This window comes from Hypomesus nipponensis, chromosome 7 (assembly GCF_054491055.1).
Source record: "Hypomesus nipponensis isolate SF chromosome 7, ASM5449105v1, whole genome shotgun sequence".
Classification (NCBI taxonomy): domain Eukaryota; kingdom Metazoa; phylum Chordata; class Actinopteri; order Osmeriformes; family Osmeridae; genus Hypomesus; species Hypomesus nipponensis.
Genome location: NC_140367.1, coordinates 1,600,001 through 1,617,030, shown reverse-complemented (window position 1 = coordinate 1,617,030; position 17,030 = coordinate 1,600,001). Strand labels below are relative to the sequence as shown.

At 46.9% G+C, this 17,030-nt stretch overlaps 1 protein-coding gene across 1 annotated transcript in view; it reads left to right on the top strand.

Annotated features, from left to right (window-relative positions):
- Positions 1-17,030, top strand: part of cacna2d1a (calcium channel, voltage-dependent, alpha 2/delta subunit 1a) — a 66,956-nt gene that overhangs the window by 14,966 nt on the left and 34,960 nt on the right. The window contains exons 4-6 of the mRNA XM_084701140.1: positions 10,170-10,229; positions 13,124-13,159; positions 13,973-14,102. Of these exons, the coding sequence (XP_084557266.1) occupies positions 10,170-10,229; positions 13,124-13,159; positions 13,973-14,102 (226 nt within the window). The remainder of the gene's footprint in view (positions 1-10,169; positions 10,230-13,123; positions 13,160-13,972; positions 14,103-17,030) is intronic.

The following is a 17,030-nucleotide window of genomic DNA, read 5'->3' as shown; positions in this document are numbered from 1 at the left end:
AAACGAGAGACCGGAGCTGTTTTTCAGGTTAGGACAGGAGGAGGGTTGTTTGATTTCTGTTGTGATGTCTGTGGATCCGGTCTCCACACAGCAGATTCAACAAACAATGTCACTCCTCTGTGTTTCTTACACAGTCAAGTATCACGGTAGCTGTGCTTCTGTCATCGGTTTTGGGAGATTACACCACACAGACAAAACAAGTGTTTCCCAGGCCCTCGCCTCTTCAGATGCCTCTGATTGTTCTTCTTTCTCTCTCTTCCTCCCTCGCTCCTGTGTGGTACTTCCTGTGTGGTACTTCCTGTGTGATTTGTGAGCATAGCTGCCTGTCATTTGGGATATGGATGATAAACACTGCTGAGAAAATATTTCACAGCAAAAGCAGCGTCTTGAGAAACATAACCGTGGTTCTCTCTCTCTCTCTCTCTCTCTCTCTCTCTCTCTCTCTCTCTCTCTCTCTCTCTCTCTCTCTCTCTCTCTTCATCCTTAACCCTCTCTCTCTTTCTCCCCCTCTGTCACTCTTTACCCTCCTTTTCTACCCTCACTCCCTCTGGTTTCTTTTTACACTTCTATTTCCTTGCTTACCCCCCCCTTCTAACACACACACACACACACACCAAAATCTTCCCACACTCACTCCCTCTCTGTCCTTCATGCATCCTCTGTCTTTCCCCCCTAGCAGATGGGGGAGACAGGCCATATCTCCAGGATGATCTCTCCTCCCCAGGTCACTCCTGTTCTGGTCAGGATGGGTAGGTGTCTCCTGTCATGCTACATAGAGAAAACCCAGACGTGTGTGTTGACTGTGTGTGGGGACAGTTCATGATATTGTTTGCCCATGCCCCCAAGTATCCTCCAATATGTGTGTGTGTGTGAGTGTGTGTGTGTGTGAGTGTGTGTGTGTTTATAAGCCATAGCCGTATCAATCTGACTTCCCTTTTAACTGCTGTTGTCCAGTGTAGCTCTCTTTGATATTGACACCACCTCAGGCTTTCTGTCTGCGAGGCCTTCATGAATTATGTACCCCCCATTTCCAACACACTTGGATCGGGCCTGTGGTTAACCTCTTCTGAAGGAATAGCTGACTTTACACAGCAATAGGGGTGACAAGAGAGATTGGTTGCATGCGTGGGTGTGTTTCAGAGGTTAGCCCAGAGAAGAGACTCGGGGGACACCTTTTTTACCAGGAAGCTAGTCTTTCTAACCTTAATGGGATCTTCAGCCTGAGACTTGACTGAGTCATGTTACAGTAAACAACCTAACTGTACGTGAGAGGGCCATGTGCTATCAAAAAGAAACCTGTCTTTTTTGTAGCTTTGGGGGCTTCTGAAAACATCTTGAGAATAGTGCTACAAAGATCAGACCGGTAAACACAAAGGCCAAGCTTTTCGTTTCAAGGATCACCTTGCAGAGCTGCTGATCTGAGAAGCGACACAATTGTGAAAGACAAGGAAAAGAAAAGAGGCGGAGAACGATGTATAGAAAGTGACAGAAACACTAAGGGGTGGGGTGCAAGGGAGGGCAACCGAACACGAGTACACCAAGGCTGTTGTTGTCAGAAGGAGAGAGGGAGAGCGAGAGAGACAGAGACAGAGAGTGAGAAAGAAAGACAGCTTGATATAAAGTAAGAATACAGAGTAGAGTTAGGGACTGTTGTGAATTTCAATATTGATTGGGCCAGGGTTATTCCAGTCCTGGGATTGCATTAGTTCTTTGGCAGGGGATCTAAACGCCTTTGGCTCCCCACCAGATCCAGCTCCACAGTTGGCTGCCATTTTGGAGACAAAAACAACAGTTGCCTCTCAACTCCAGCCTGTTGTGGAGATTTATATCTGAGTGGGTGAACACCACTCGGCAGTTCAACGGGTGGAAGAGAGAACCCCCCCTCCCCCCAAAAAGTCCCTAATGAAGAGTGAGTGTACAGCCTCTAGCCTCTAGAGTGAGTGTACAGCCTCTAGACAACCCGCGATTCTGCTGCAGGATTTTGTAAAGTCTTAATTGCCGGGTGAGCTAAGTATGAAGTTAACGACCAGGAGACAACAGGGATGGCTGATCTGGCTCTGTGGCGTGTCCTCACCTCACTCGAGTGGCACCGTATCCACGGAGCCCAGCTTGGATGCTGCCTGTTGCCATGACGCCCGGTCGCTAAGCGACGTGGGCCTCACAAACAGACACATGATGCGGTAAACTAAGCCCGTCTGCCTCTGAGAAATGACACAGAATCAAAGCACATGCGCAAAAGCCCACCCTTAAATACCTGCTAAGTCTCCATCTCTCTGTGAACATTTTGTTTTGATCAAAACAGTGTGTTATCCCGAGGACAAAGGCACTTGAAGCTTTCCTGGAAGTAGCAGAAGAAGCGGAGACGTTTTAATAGGGGCCCATTAGCTGAAGCAGTGCACTGTGGGTAATGTGGTGTTAGTAATTATAGTGGAGTGTGTGTCTGCAGAGTCTGATAGCCTGTTATTAGAAGTGGGCTAGTGGGGCTGGAAATGGTGACACACTGAGAGCCATTAAACACTGGAGATCAAATCCTCAGAAACACATACACTGTTTGTTGTCACACACACACACTCATACATGGGAGGGTCACTGTACAGTAGTGTGTGTGTGTGTGTGTGTGTGTGTGTGTGTGTGTGTGTGTGTTTGTCACAACTGAATTCCAGTCTGTCGTGTGAGACCACAGCATCAGATCAACAAAGCTGAAATATTTTGACGACATTATGAAAGATGATAATTACCTGCAACATAGCAACTGTATTCATTGTGAAATATTCTATTTTAGTTAATATTATTTTTATTTTATTTTACTGTTGCTTGCTTTTCTACAGGTACACTTGCACTTAGAGATTAATGTTGTTTAATTGTAACTTATTTAACTACATGCTCTTATGGTTCTTTCCTTTGGCACTTATTTTTGGGTTGTTCACAATGTGTGCTCAATGTTTTGGCTACCCGCAATGCTTTGGGGCTATCTCGTTGTTATTATCAGTGACCTATGCACTTTGTAAGGCTCTCTCTTGGAAGTCGCTTCGGATAAAAGCGTCTGCTAAATGAGTAAATGTAAATCAGCAACAGAAACATCTACAAACGCAAAAAAATCTAACCACAGAACCCACACTATAATAACAAACAAATATCCGCTGCATATTCCGACAGATTCCTAACATGCACAAGTGACACATTTAATCACAATTATAATAACTGGGCAAATTATATTGATGGGATCTCAGCAATGGGAGCCCTTCAGCATAACCTCCTGATTGAATAAGGACCTTGTGGATTTATAAGGGCCCAGCGGATATAATTCACGTTGAACTATTGTCCAGCTGTTCTAGTCCAGCTGACTGGGCCTGAGAGACCACATATATCACCTCCTTCAGGCTGGGCAGAGACGCTGAGCAAGCACAACGGTGAAGGCGGTTAATACGAATATCTCAATATGAATGTGAGACGTGAAAGAGATTTTTAGAATGTCCCGATGTTCGAGCATGAGAGCAATCGTTTGTGAGCTGTGAAGTTTCTGAGACGTTTAGAAGAAGCATCTTTCCCAAGCCAGTGTGTTTCTCTGGAGTGAGTTAACCGGCTGTGTTCTCTCTTGTCATCTCTCATTTTGTCCTCTCCCGCTTGCTGCAACACACACTCGGCCTCACACACACACTGAAGCACAGTCTCTCCCTGTGTGAAGTCCATAGGGGTGTTTTAGTGTGTCAGGGACCTGAGGGCTCTCACACGGAGCCGAGAGCCAGTTGCTTTGCACCAGACCCTGGCCTGTTGACAGGTGCTGCGACCCCACACAGTCCTGACACGCCTTGAGCCAAAATGGCTCCCCTCCTGCTCCCCTGCGTCGCCTGCCTGCTTGACAAGCCAGGCTGACTGTAGATACTGTCAGGTCGCTCACCGTGCCTTGAGCCAACATGTCTTCTCTCCAAATACGAGTCCGTTCATCTTGCCCCAAGCCAAGATGGTCCCTTCCCTGCTTCGCTCTTCCTTGCCAGAAGAAGACTGTGATGCATATTTAACGGCGGTGACCTTCGTCAATAATGTAGCCTCGTTTTCCAGCGAGGGGGTAAAAGCAGATGGTTGGGAGAGCCGCGGTAACCACGGTAACGTCTCACTCTGCCTAACTAGTTTGGTAAGGGTTTAACTTTTAGCTCCAGACAGTCAACATGACTTTGACAGCAATGCTGCAAGCTGTTACAGCACCGAAGTTCTCAACAGGTTGCACTCTTTGCTTACGAACGTAATCTGAGAATGGCTTTGTGGTCCAGTTGTAAAATGTCAAAATGCAGGTGGAATTGATGTTTCAACTTAGTTTTATTTCACACCTACCAACACCAGACAATTGGTCTTTGTATGTGTACAGATTGGACCAAATAGTTCAAGTGATCTTGAAACAGAGGGAAAAGAAGACCACACTGACCAACACGCCATCAAATGAGTCATTCTCAAGCTCTGCAGAAGACTGATAACAAACACTCATAAGAATCAGGTGTGCTGGAGCAGGGAAACATCTAGAACATGCAGGGCAGGACGTCCCTCAGGACCAGGGTCTAAGACCACTGGACCAGGGTCTAATACCACTGGACCAGGGTCTAAGGCCACTGGACCAGGGTCTAAGACCACTGGACCAGGGTCTAAGACCACTGGACCAGGGTCTAAGACCACTGGACCAGGGTCTAAGACCACTGGACCAGGGTCTAAGTTCACTGGACCAGGGTCTAAGTTCACTGGACCAGGGTCTAAGACCACTGGACCAGGGTCTAAGTTCACTGGACCAGGGTCTAAGACCACTGGACCAGGGTCTAAGTTCACTGGACCAGGGTCTAAGACCACTAGACCAGGGTCTAAGGCCACTGGACCAGGGTCTAAGGCCACTGGACCAGAGTCTAAGACCACTAGACCAGGGTCTAATACCACTGGACCAGGGTCTAAGGCCACTGGACCAGGGTCTAAGACCACTGGACCAGGGTCTAAGGCCACTGGACCAGGGTCTAAGGCCACTGGACCAGGGTCTAATACCACTGGACCAGGGTCTAAGGTCACTGGACCAGAGTCTAAGACCACTAGACCAGGGTCTAAGACCACTGGACGAGGGTCTAATACCACTGGACCAGGGTCTAAGACCACTGGACCAGGGTCTAAGGTCACTGGACCAGTGTCTAAGGCCACTGGACCAGGGTCTAAGACCACTGGACCAGGGTCTAAGGTCACTGGTGGTGTAGATCATCTGCTGCTGTCTTCAGCTCTATCAACACCAGGTGCCAGGTCCTGCCTCCCATATGATGGGTGACAGTCAGACTTACAGTCCCATCACAAACGTCACATGCTGTTTTGCAACAGATAATCAATGACTAGACTGGTTCATGCTTCTAACAGTATAACAATGTTCCTCTGGTCAAACAATAGAATAAAGGGAAGCTCTGTTTAAATTATAGGGATGTGTAGGTTAAAATTGTAATGGTCTGTTTGCCCATGCATGTCCATTCTCTCTCTGTGAAGAGAAATATAATCTGAACGATTTGGGTGCCCCTTTGGAAAGGTTGTAAATATTTGATGTGAATATTGTTGTGGAAAGTGTTGAATTTGTTTTGATAAGGGCTATGAGAGGCTCTGTGTGTGTGTGTGTGTGTGTGTGTGTGTACGAGTGTGTGTGCTCAGACAGCAGTGACTCATTATCCAGCTCTCATTATTATTTACCACTTCCTGGAGTGTGTGTCGCTCCCATGGTCGTCCCAGCTGGCATGTTCATGCTTGGGGTCTGCCTCTCTCTTTCGCCCTCTTCACCCACTTTCTCTCATTGCTCTATCTCTCTCTTCCATCAATTTCTCTCACTCCCCTCTCTATCCACTGTCTAAGTACTTTCAGATCATAAGGATTTGCTTGTATCACTTAGATGTTTCTTTGTTCTCCAACTGTCTGGTCCTGTTTTTATATATAAATAAGATCCAAAGTCTAGATTTGCTCATCATATTGTGCACTACGTGACACAACGTCCCCATGGTAACACAAAGGAGAAATGGACTGTTTGCCTGGTCCATGTTTTTAAATAAAACTACCCCCAAAACGTAAAGAACCGAATGAATGTATGGATCAATGGAAGCATGGAAGAGTTCTGGTTCGGTGAAGGGTTTGAGATGCGTGTGAATAGAAGGCGATAGGAATACTGATGATTTCAGCGAGCAGCGAGACACACTGGAATGGACAGCAGCCATCTTTCTACAACTGATGTGGGAGAAGGAGGCTTGGACAACGAGTTCATGTCATGTCATGTTGCCAGCCAGTAAGCTCATAGACAGCTGCTCAGCCAGTCAGGTCTCTTACCAGTCACATATCTGCGTTCAGTAAACTAGGTTTGCTGTGTAAAAATACGTAGAATTCCCAACTGATTCCCATATCATTGATTCTGGCGCAATCATGCGTCTTTATACACATGACTTAGTAAAGGAATGAGTTCATTGCTGTCTGAAGGCAGCTTTTCTTTATTCAGCTCTTATATCTAAATTTAGCTATTCAGCTGGGCTACATGACGCCTCTTGGCTCATTAGCTGACCATTAGCTACACAATATACTGTCATTTGCTATTCTCTAATTAGCTCATTAGACTAGGCTGCGCTGCATTAGTTTACTGTTGCTCGTTAGCTCCTGTGATACTGGAAGGAGCACGATGTACAGCTGGAGAACAGGTCGAATACCACAGCCACCTCTGACCCCTGTGCTTTGCATGATCCATATTTTACCCCCTAAGGATCTCACTAATGAACCTGTGTGTGCCTGGGTGTGTGTTGAGTGTGTCTGTGTGTTGAGTGTCTGTGTGTGTGTGTGTGTGTTGAGAGGGTTAGCTGAGCTGTGTGAGAGTTGCTGTAAGGTGTGTGATTGATAGGTCAGTGTGAAAAGGCCCAAAGAGAAAGTGGTCTCCAACCAAGCGTTCTGAAACGAAAGCTTTTAGAAAGACAAGCGCCTATAAGCAGTGACATGACATCAGAGAGTTCCTGAGTGAGGTTCCTGTTCAGTTAGTTAAAAGCAGTTCTCTGTTTAAGTCCTTGTGAGATACTGTGGAGTAACCAGACTGAAGGATTGCTTAACACACACACACACACACAAAATATATTCATGACTCACGCAAATACTAACACATCTTACTTAGAAAGATTTTTGAGCTTTTGAGATTTGAAAGGAACTCGCCATCTGTTTGTGTTGCACCTAGAGACCAAACTAGAAGTGTGAGTTTATGTTGTCATCGAAATTGATTACGCAATCCAAGACAGCCATAATAAGTGAGAACAGACAATTAGGACTTGATTATATTTCCTCGTCAGACCTTGTCACTACATGAAGAAATGAAGATATCTTAAACACTGTCAGAAAGCTTGTTTGAGAGCTGGAATAGAGGGCGCATCAGTGCTGGTCCCAGAACATGTGGTAGCCTAAGGCAAGCTTCACCCCTATTCACAAATACTAAACAGAATCATATCTGTTTTCTTTCTTTCTATCCCTCCCTCTCTCTCCTCAGAGAGAAGAGAGAGAGAGAGAAAACCCAACACGTGTATCAGGGTGAAGAGAGACACCTGTTTTGACACCTGACTCTAGACCTGTTGAAATGTACCTGCAGTGAGTTTAAAACGTCCCTCTCATGGGATCAGCAGGTTGGCCTGAAACACAGATACTTAAAGGAGCCCTTTAGCTTTCCTTTAATAACATGACAGACACTTAAAGGAGCCTTTTAGCTTTCCTTTAATAACATGGAGGCTAACAGTATGATCTATGGTTTTCATGGGCAAAATGTGCAGCGACCATTCAAATCATTTATTTTAAGCTTTAAGGCAGTTTAGAAGATGAATCAGATTTTTTTTTTTTAAGGAATCCATCTCCTACTGCATTTCTTAGATTTACATTTTGAAATTTACTGGGGTTGATTTCAGTGGACACTCTGATATTTCATTTAGCAGGAATTTCAACCATGGCTCATTATCCAATCGATCAGAGACTGATGATTGTTATGTCATTCATTTGTGTGCAGGTTATATGACATATAATTATATTATTTATTAACACTGAATACGTTAATTTAAACGGTAACTCAAAGCAGTTAGCTCCTTGCATGCGTGGGAGAGGGGGAAGGAGAGGGAGAGGGAGAGGGAGAGGGAGGGGGAGGGGGGAGGGAGGGGGAGAGGGAGAGGGAGAGGGAGGGGGAGGGGGAGGGGGGAGGGAGGGGGAGAGGGAGTCTTTAGTTCTGTGATGAATCAAACGTATTTTTATATACAGCTAGATGTTATTGCAGGGTACACGAATTAGGCAGAACAGTAGAGGTGTTGAATGGGTGGCACATGCATGTATCACAAGTTGTACATTTTGAGTCATCTCAAATTGCAGGCCTTTGCTATGTCAAAACATTGTTCGTTGGTGTCAGAGCCATAGAAAAATGTGTTCTTTTTCTATGGCTCTGGTTGGTGTCAGTTTGTAGACTTGGCATTGTGTTTCACCCAGATTCATTTGCATGCAGCATCCGGTTCTTTAAGTTCACCTCAACATAACATCCTCCTTAGGCTTATATCTGTCAGAGCTCTATTCACTGTAGAGAACGTCAATTAGTGGAAGCTTTGATGGGGTGATGCCCCAACAGTAATCAGAAGCTCGAGGGAAGACGCGCCCATTAAGCTAGCGGTGCTAAACACGTTCACGTAGCAGATTTCTCCATTTAATCACAAAGAAAAAAGTATTGGATAGCAAAAAAGCACTGACGGTAACAAAACTACCTAAGTGTTGTCATACAGCGAAATCGTTGTTGATAACTGAGGCAATGCATTTGGTCATTTTGTAGTCATGAAACGTCTATTAAAGATATAATTCTGCTCTTTGGCTAATATCGTGAACGTTCTCTCTCTCATTGGCAATTAAAAACAATTTAAAAATAAGTTTTGTTTTGGAAAGCTGTTGTAGCCTGTGATTTCCCACCAATAGGAAATAACTTGTTTTTGTCACATTCCAAATGTGTTTGGTAACGGCACATCTGATCTCACACTAGAATGGAGTTCGTAATTCAGCTTCAACCCAAAACATTGTTTTCGCACATTAATTCCGTCATTTTCATCAGATCTCATTTCTGTTTCACTCATGGAATTCCCAACTGTAGAAGCTAGTAAAATGAATTGGATTCCACATTTCCCGAGGGAAATCAGCAGTTCGCAAGGTTTCTAGACCAGGTTGAGATTAAAAGATAGTCCCCCATTATAAATCCATTAACCGAGTCATTAGAGCAGAACTGGGACAAGTGGAAGCGGCATCTAATTTTAACCCGGCAACAATATGCCTGTTTCACACCTGAAGGTGTTAAGTGAATATGAGGTCTATTTGACCTGAAGCTTCCTCTGTGTTGACATCTTGACTGGTGGATGTCATAGGGAGGTACAGTATCTTCATTGTTGTTTCTCTTCTGATTCCGGATGAATTCAGAGTTGCATTCCATTTTTGTCATAATTACATGGTGTCGATTTTTACATGCTGTTGACTGAAAAACACGTGTTTTTGCGACACACAGTATGTGATCCCACTGGTGGCTCCAATGTAACCCTAACCCTATCCTTCATCCTAAACCTGACCTAACCCTAAACTTGACCTAACCCTGAACCTGACCTAACCTTAAACCTGACATCTCTCTTGGAAGTCGCTGTGGATAAAAGCCAATAGATAATGTAGTGCAGTACACCAGATCTGTCTCCTGCAGTTAGGAAAATCTCATTCCACTCTGTTATCTGTTTATGCATTTTGACTTTGTAATACCCCTGTCATCTCTCTCTCTCTCTCTCTCTCTCTCTCTCTCTCTCTCTCTCTCTCTCTCTCTCTCTCTCTCTCTCTCTCTCTCTCTCTCTCTCTCTCTCTCTCTCTCTCTCTCTCTCTCTCTCTCCCTCTCTCTCTTCCCTCTCTCTCTTCCCTCTCTCTCCCTCTCCCTCTCCCTCTCCTCTCTCTCTCTCTCTCTCTCTCTCTCTCTCTCTCTCTCTCTCTGTCTCTCTCTCTCTCTCTCTCTCTCTCTTCTCTCTCTCTCTCTCTCTCTCTCTCTCTCTCTCTCTCTCTCTCTCTCTCTCTCTCTCTCTTTCTCTTTCTCTCTCTCTCTATCTCTGTATTATCAAATTTTGCTCTATGATTTAATAAGACTCCCTCTTCCTGTCTTTCAGAGTCTGGCGAATGCTGCAGAGCGCCTTCAGATGGAACACCAGTGGCAGGACAACTTGGTGGTGAGAGAGAGACTGAGGGAGGGAGGGAGGGACTGAGGGAGGGAGGGAGGGACTGAGGGAGGGAGAGTGTTAAAGGAAGGAGAGAGGGGGGGATGATCACCTTCAGATCACCATTGACCTCCCATACATTACCTGAATGCGAAAATGAGCTGAGGGAATTGACTAATAATCTAATAAGGTTGCCACTATTGGATGGCAATTTTTGTGTCAAATCTCAATAAATGGAAAAGAACATAAAGACCACAGATGAGATGGAATTTGATTGTATTAGATCGGCCAGTTTAAAGTCTAGTGGGGTTTGGTTTTGGCTTCTGTCTGCAGTGAAACAGTCAGATATCCTTGTGGATTATAATGCAGTTTCCTTTTGCTGTTCGAATGCTGGACATTATCGTCCATGAAGTGACCTTTTGTAATGATAACAAACGACTCTCCTTCTCCGTAAAGAAAAAAACTCAAGACATTTGGCAGCCATCATGAGGATGACAAATGGCCCATTGTTTATTAAAAATATATATTTTTCTTCTTTGCGTGCGGCGTGTGTGGTAGGGCTATGTTATTATTGAATTATATATAATTACCCAATTTCAGTTAGATTTGACCAGTTTTGTACTTTAAAAGTTTGCTTGCATTTCTCGCGGCTCCCCGCTTGGTCTGAGCTGTGTGTGAGGGAGAGACTCTGCTCTAGAGAGTCGAACACAAACCTTCCAGACAAGCTTTTCTATGGATCTGTCTTGAGGTTACTGGCCGGCTGGCATCATTCATTCTGGTTGGAATTCTTTTAAAATAAAAATGAACACACACACACACACACACACACACAAAGAGGATCACCGGGAAATACAATTTTTTGTTTATTTTTTCTCTCTCCCCATTTTACTAAGTTAAGACCACTGAAAAAGCTTTTTTTACTGGGTCCTGTGAAGGTGTGCAACGATGAATTCCTGTGAAGGAAACAGGGACGTTTCACAGTTGCCTGGTCCCTTTCTGTGTGTGACTTTTGCAGCTTTCCAAGGCTAGAAAGTGTTGTGTTGCATTCAGACAGTCCTGGCTCCGCGGGGGATCCTGCACGCGCTCAGTGGGGATCCTGCACGCGCTCAGTGGGGATCCTGCACGCGCTCAGTGGGGATCCTGCACGCGCTCAGTGGGGATCCTGCACGCGCTCAGTGGTGGCGGGGATCCTGCACGCGCTCAGTGGGGATCCTGCACGCGCTCAGTGGGGATACTGCACGCGCTCAGTGGTGGCGGGGATCCTGCACGCGCTCAGTGGGGATCCTGCACGCGCTCAGTGGTGGCGGGGATCCTGCACGCGCTCAGTGGGGATACCGCACGCGCTCAGTGGGGATACTGCACGCGCTCAGTGAGGATACTGCATGCGCTCAGTGGTGGCGGGGATCCTGCACGCGCTCAGTGGGGATCCTGCACGCGCTCAGTGGGGATACTGCACGCGCTCAGTGGTGGCGGGGATCCTGCACGCGCTCAGTGGGGATCCTGCACGCGCTCAGTGGTGCCGTTTGAGAGCTCCGAGGCTCCTCACGGTGTGACTTCGCTTTTCCTCTCACCTCTGCCGACTCCATCAGCACCCTCCAGCCAACTTCTTGTTTTCAGCTTAGCCCTCTGTGAACCTGCTCATGTCCTTACTACACCCCAGGGTGTGTGTGTGTGTGTGTGTGTGCCTGCGTGTTTGTAAGAACTATATACACAACCAGGCAGTGGATTACATATCCCTCCACATGCTCCACATTGCTGTACGACAGCCAGCTAACACCTTCCCCCATATCGTGTGTATCTGTCGCGCACCCCTCCTCCCCCGCCCTCATATCTTCTAACTCTATTCTGTCACCTTAAATATCTAGGACACATCCGTAGGCTGCTACCCCGGCTGGGTTAAAGCGTTCTAACTGCAGCCGTTCAACAAAAGGCCTCCTTACAGTAAAGCCACCTCCGCAAAGGGGCTTTGTTCCTCCATGTAAACACTGGGAAATGACAGCACTGCCCGCAAACTTGAAATGGATCAAAACACACAAATCACTATCCCAACAGTGTTTTTACATCACCAGCTTTTTACAGGGTGTGAGATGAGCTGACACACACTCACACGCACAAACGACACACACACACACACAACCACACAGATGCGTGCCCGTGGGGGTGTGACATTGATGTTAGTGTGGTTGGACACGTTTCTCTTGTCACATAAGGTACACATCTTCATTTTGGATGTCACAAACCTCTGCCAAATACAGTAGATAGGGAACGTGTGTGTGCCATGGCTATCGGTGCTTCTTTGCTACTCATCGCTAACACAGTGAGATAATCGCTAATGACCCAGCGCTAACCCCCGGTGCTGTAACAGGCATCAGTAGGATTGGGAGGTCCTTGTGGGGCATCAATGAAGCCCCATGTTACAGCGCCACAGGTGGCAGACAGGCGGTGTTAACTAGTGAGCCGTCTCCATGCCTCTGGGCAGCCATACGTCTGTGGCTAGCCGAGCTTGTTAGCGTGTACCTTGTTAGCCCATCGCTTGCTAATGTTCTGACAGGGAGCCCAGAGAACGACAGCACTAAAACCGTGTAAGGAAGGGATTACTAGAACAACGACTTAATAAGTAAATCATTATAATTTTCATATTGTCCAATATTTTTTATTTAAAGCAGTCGTCTAAAAGCCTATTAACGTAATTTTCGTCTGGAAAAAATCTACTCTAAAGTGTGAAACTGTTTGAATTTGCAGGGATTCCATGTTGGTCCAATGGTGTGCTAATATCGTGGCTTGTGTTAGTACAATAAATAACAAATTCTTTGGCCATGAAATAGTCGCAATGTCATAACACATGCAACATTTATTCATCCTTTGTTTCACACTCTTTCTCACTCTTTCTCCTTTTTTTTTTACAGGAGGAAGATTTATATTACTACAACGCCAAAGATGACGTGAGTATATTTCTAATATGTGACCCTTTCCATACTGAATGTGTTGGAAGACGTGAGATTCCAGAAACACTGTAGTTTGTGTAACCATAGTAATTAAGCCTCTAGTAAAAGTGACTCATGACATCAGAGGACTCTGTAGAGTCCTACAAAATCATGCACCACAACCAAGACCCACAGAAACTCTGTCTACACCCAGCTACCACAGTTGAGTACAGACAGTATGGCAAACTAGCACATGCTTGTACGTGTGTGTGTGTGTGTGGGCTCTCCAGTATAGAGGTGATCTCCCCCTCACACACACCCACACACACGTACAAATCCCTGACACGTTGTTGACATCCAGCTTCTGTGGTTATCTGTGTGATTTGGTAGTGAGGCGTCAGTGCTCTGCTTGGCCTCTAAAGCGGTCCTGGGGGCGTCCCACACACACACACACACACACACACACACACACACACACACACCCCTCCTCAACGCCATCGCCACGGTGACTCTGACACATCCAGGCACCTGGACCAGCTGTGACACGCACACCTGAACACACTCCTCTCCACACACTTCATTATTCTGAACACGGCTCGACTGAGGCAGCCAAACACACACACACGCCCCCCTTTAAAGACACAAGTTGACTAAGCACACACACACACACAGACATGCACTTACTGTAAGTCCGTAGACTTGTTCAGTAATGCCTGAAGGGGCCCATGTCGCATGCCAGACCAGCAGCTGGTAGCTCAGTCTTTGTTCCTGCCTCCAGCAGACTCTCTCAGGGCTGTTTGACTGTGTCTGTGTTTCTTCTTCTTCCGTCAGTTCTACGCTAATGAGACGGAGACTCGTAAGAACCGGGTGTCCCCCGTCTTCAAGGAGGACCCGGCGTTTAAACGACCCGTAGACTACAACCACACCGCTGTTCACATCCCCACTGACATATACAAGGGCTGTGAGTACTGTGTGTCTTTCTGCTACACGCGCACACACAAGCATGCTTATACACACACACACAAAAAGCAGACAAACATGCACAAGGTTCCCACACTAAAGACAACCATGCTGTATTTATAAACAGCGTTTACAGTCCTCATGCTTGTACAGTTGGTCAGTCTGTCTATCTGGGAGACAGCTGAAGGCCGGACAGTCTTTTACTCTATATTTAGCTGGTCCAACCAGCCAATAGGGCATCCCAGTCATCCTGATTGGTCAGCTGCTCCTCCCACTTCCTCCCTTCTCAGGCTCTGGAGGCTAGATTTCCTAAACTTCCTCTAGATTTACGGTAGACTTACTGTAGACTGAACCGTCATCTTGTCTGCAGCAGGTACATTAGTGCCTGGTGTTGATTTTAGTAACTGGTGCAAGATGCACAAGAATACAACTGATTTCACTGAACTGGCGTCAGAAACCAGAACCCAAAATAGAAACGTGCCGTTGGAGGGCTTTCTATTGGCCCAGCGATCCCAGGCTGATCCCAGGCCAGTGATTTAAAACACCTTGTGATCCACAAGCACATCCAGCAGGAGACCTTGTTGTGGGAAGGTGATGAGGAGGGTGAGGGTGACGGTGTGTGTGTGTGTGTTGGATTCATGACTGGACTGACTGGGAAGATTGGGATGACCTATTTTGGGTATGTGTCAGTGAAAGTGTGTGCGAGTGATGCTTGAATGTGTAAGCAGTGTTGTGTTTCTGTATACAGTGTGTGTGTGTGTGTGTGTGTGTGTGTTTCTCCTCCACCAGAGTGTTGATAATAGGAGGCCGTCGCTCAGTCTCTGTCTGCTTGTGTTGAATAGGGAGTGTTTGGCTGGCTGACTCTACAGAGACAGTCTCTCTCTCAGGCCCTGGATTCACCCCAGGGCTAAGGGCCCCTTATGGAACAGTGCACACACACACTTGAACAAACTCTCTCTCTCTCTCTCTCTCTCTCTCTCTCTCTCTCTCTCTTTCTCTCTCTCTTTAACACACAGGCACACACACACTTGAACAAACTCTCTCTTTCTCTCTCTCTCTCTCTCTCTTTAACACACAGGCACACACACACTTGAACAAACTCTCTCTCTCTCTCTCTCTCTCTCTCTCTCTCTCTCTCTCTCTCTCTTTAACACACAGGCACACACACACACACAACCACACACATTCATACAGACACCGCATGCGCCCACACAGACACAAACTTTGTATGCAGACCCAGGCTTCAGCGCACACACACACATCAGGTGCAAAAGAAAACTGGAAACGAGGGGAAATAGATGTGTTCTTCATGAGGACTCGGTACAATACGAACATGGCATTAACCTGTAACACGGGTAGATCATTGTGGGTCCATGTGAGTCCAGTCCTCCAGGTTCCATCTCCAGAGGAATGAGTGTGGCAGGAATGGGAGTAGGCAAGGCAGACAGGGTAAATGTGGACGATAATATGATTTATTTCTCGTCCTCCATCTCCCTTCTGTGTTGTTCATTCTCTCCCCCTTATCTCTCTCTTCCCCTCTCTCTATCCTTCTCTCTTCCTCCTACCACCCCCCTCTCCGTTACCCTTTCTCTCTCTTTCTCTCGCTCTCTTCCTCTCTCGCTCTCTTTCGCTTGGAGTGGCTAATAGGGGGTTGAAGTGACAGGCCCTGCAGTCCTCCTGTCTGTCCCTTCCTCTCTGCGTCCGTTTGTTTATGGAGAGCGTCTGCATTACTCATGCCTTTCTCCCTCCTTCTCTCTCCTTCTCCCTCTCTCTCCCTCTCTCTCTCTCTCTCTCTCTCTCTCTCTCTCTCTCTCTCTCTCTCTCTCTCTCTCTCTCTCTCTCTCTCTCTCTCTCTCTCTCTTTGTCTCTGTCTCTCTCTGTCTCTCTCTTTCTGTCTCTATCTCTCTCTCTCTCTCTCTCTCCCTCCTGTGTCCCTACCTCTCTCTCCCTCCCTTTTTATCTCCCTCTCTCTCTTCCTTCCTCTCCCTCTTTCTCATCCTCTCCTTCTCTCTGAGGACGGGCTGCCACATTGATGCCAGTCTGACCAGCCAGAACTGTCTGCGTTGCCATGGTGATGTGTGTGTGTGTGTGTAGAAGCAATAGTAACTTGATTACAGGACATTGTCTAGACCTGTATCGTCCTTGTAGATGCTGTCTTTATCTTGGAGGCTGCGGTGAGGTATTCCACTCGCCTTTCATCCCTCTCTCTCTGTCATTCCACTTCCACCTAACCCTGACATGTCCAATGGGCCTACGTCTTCCCCCACCCTTTTTCAATCTCTGCCCTCCCTCCCTCCCTCCCTCCCTCCCTCCCTCCCTCCCTCCCTCCCTCCCTCCCTCCCTCCCTCCCTCCCTCCCTCCCTCCCTCCCTCCCTCCCTCCCTCCCTCCCTCCCTCCCTCCCTCCCTCCCTCCCTCCCTCCCTCCCTCCCTCCCTCCCTCCCTCCCTCCCTCCCTCTTAGCTTTCTTCTTAAGTGTATTAATAGCAAGTTGCAGACACCCTGTGTCACTCCCACACAGCAGACCTACTGATTGCATCCTCTCTTATGTGGATTGGGGGCAGGGAATCATTATGGGGGGGGGGTGTTGATAATGTGTGCATGTCTATGAGACATAGATTTGAAACAGCCTTTGTGTCTTTGTGCTTGTGGAACCATGTCGTGTATACGCATGCACGTGTGTGCTAGTATTTCATATTTTTATAGATCTGTGTGTTGGGGGTGGGGGGGGGGTACAGGAGCCACGTGGCGTGTGTGTGTGTGTGTGTGTGTGTGTGTGTGTGTGTGTGTGTGTGTGTGTGAACTCTGGGGGTCTGTGACTCGTCTGATGCCTGTTTGCATCAACGCTGTGTGTCACCTGTCAACTCCAGTCACACACACACTCAGACAAGAGACAGTGACAGCGTGTGTGTGTATGTGTGTGATACAGTTC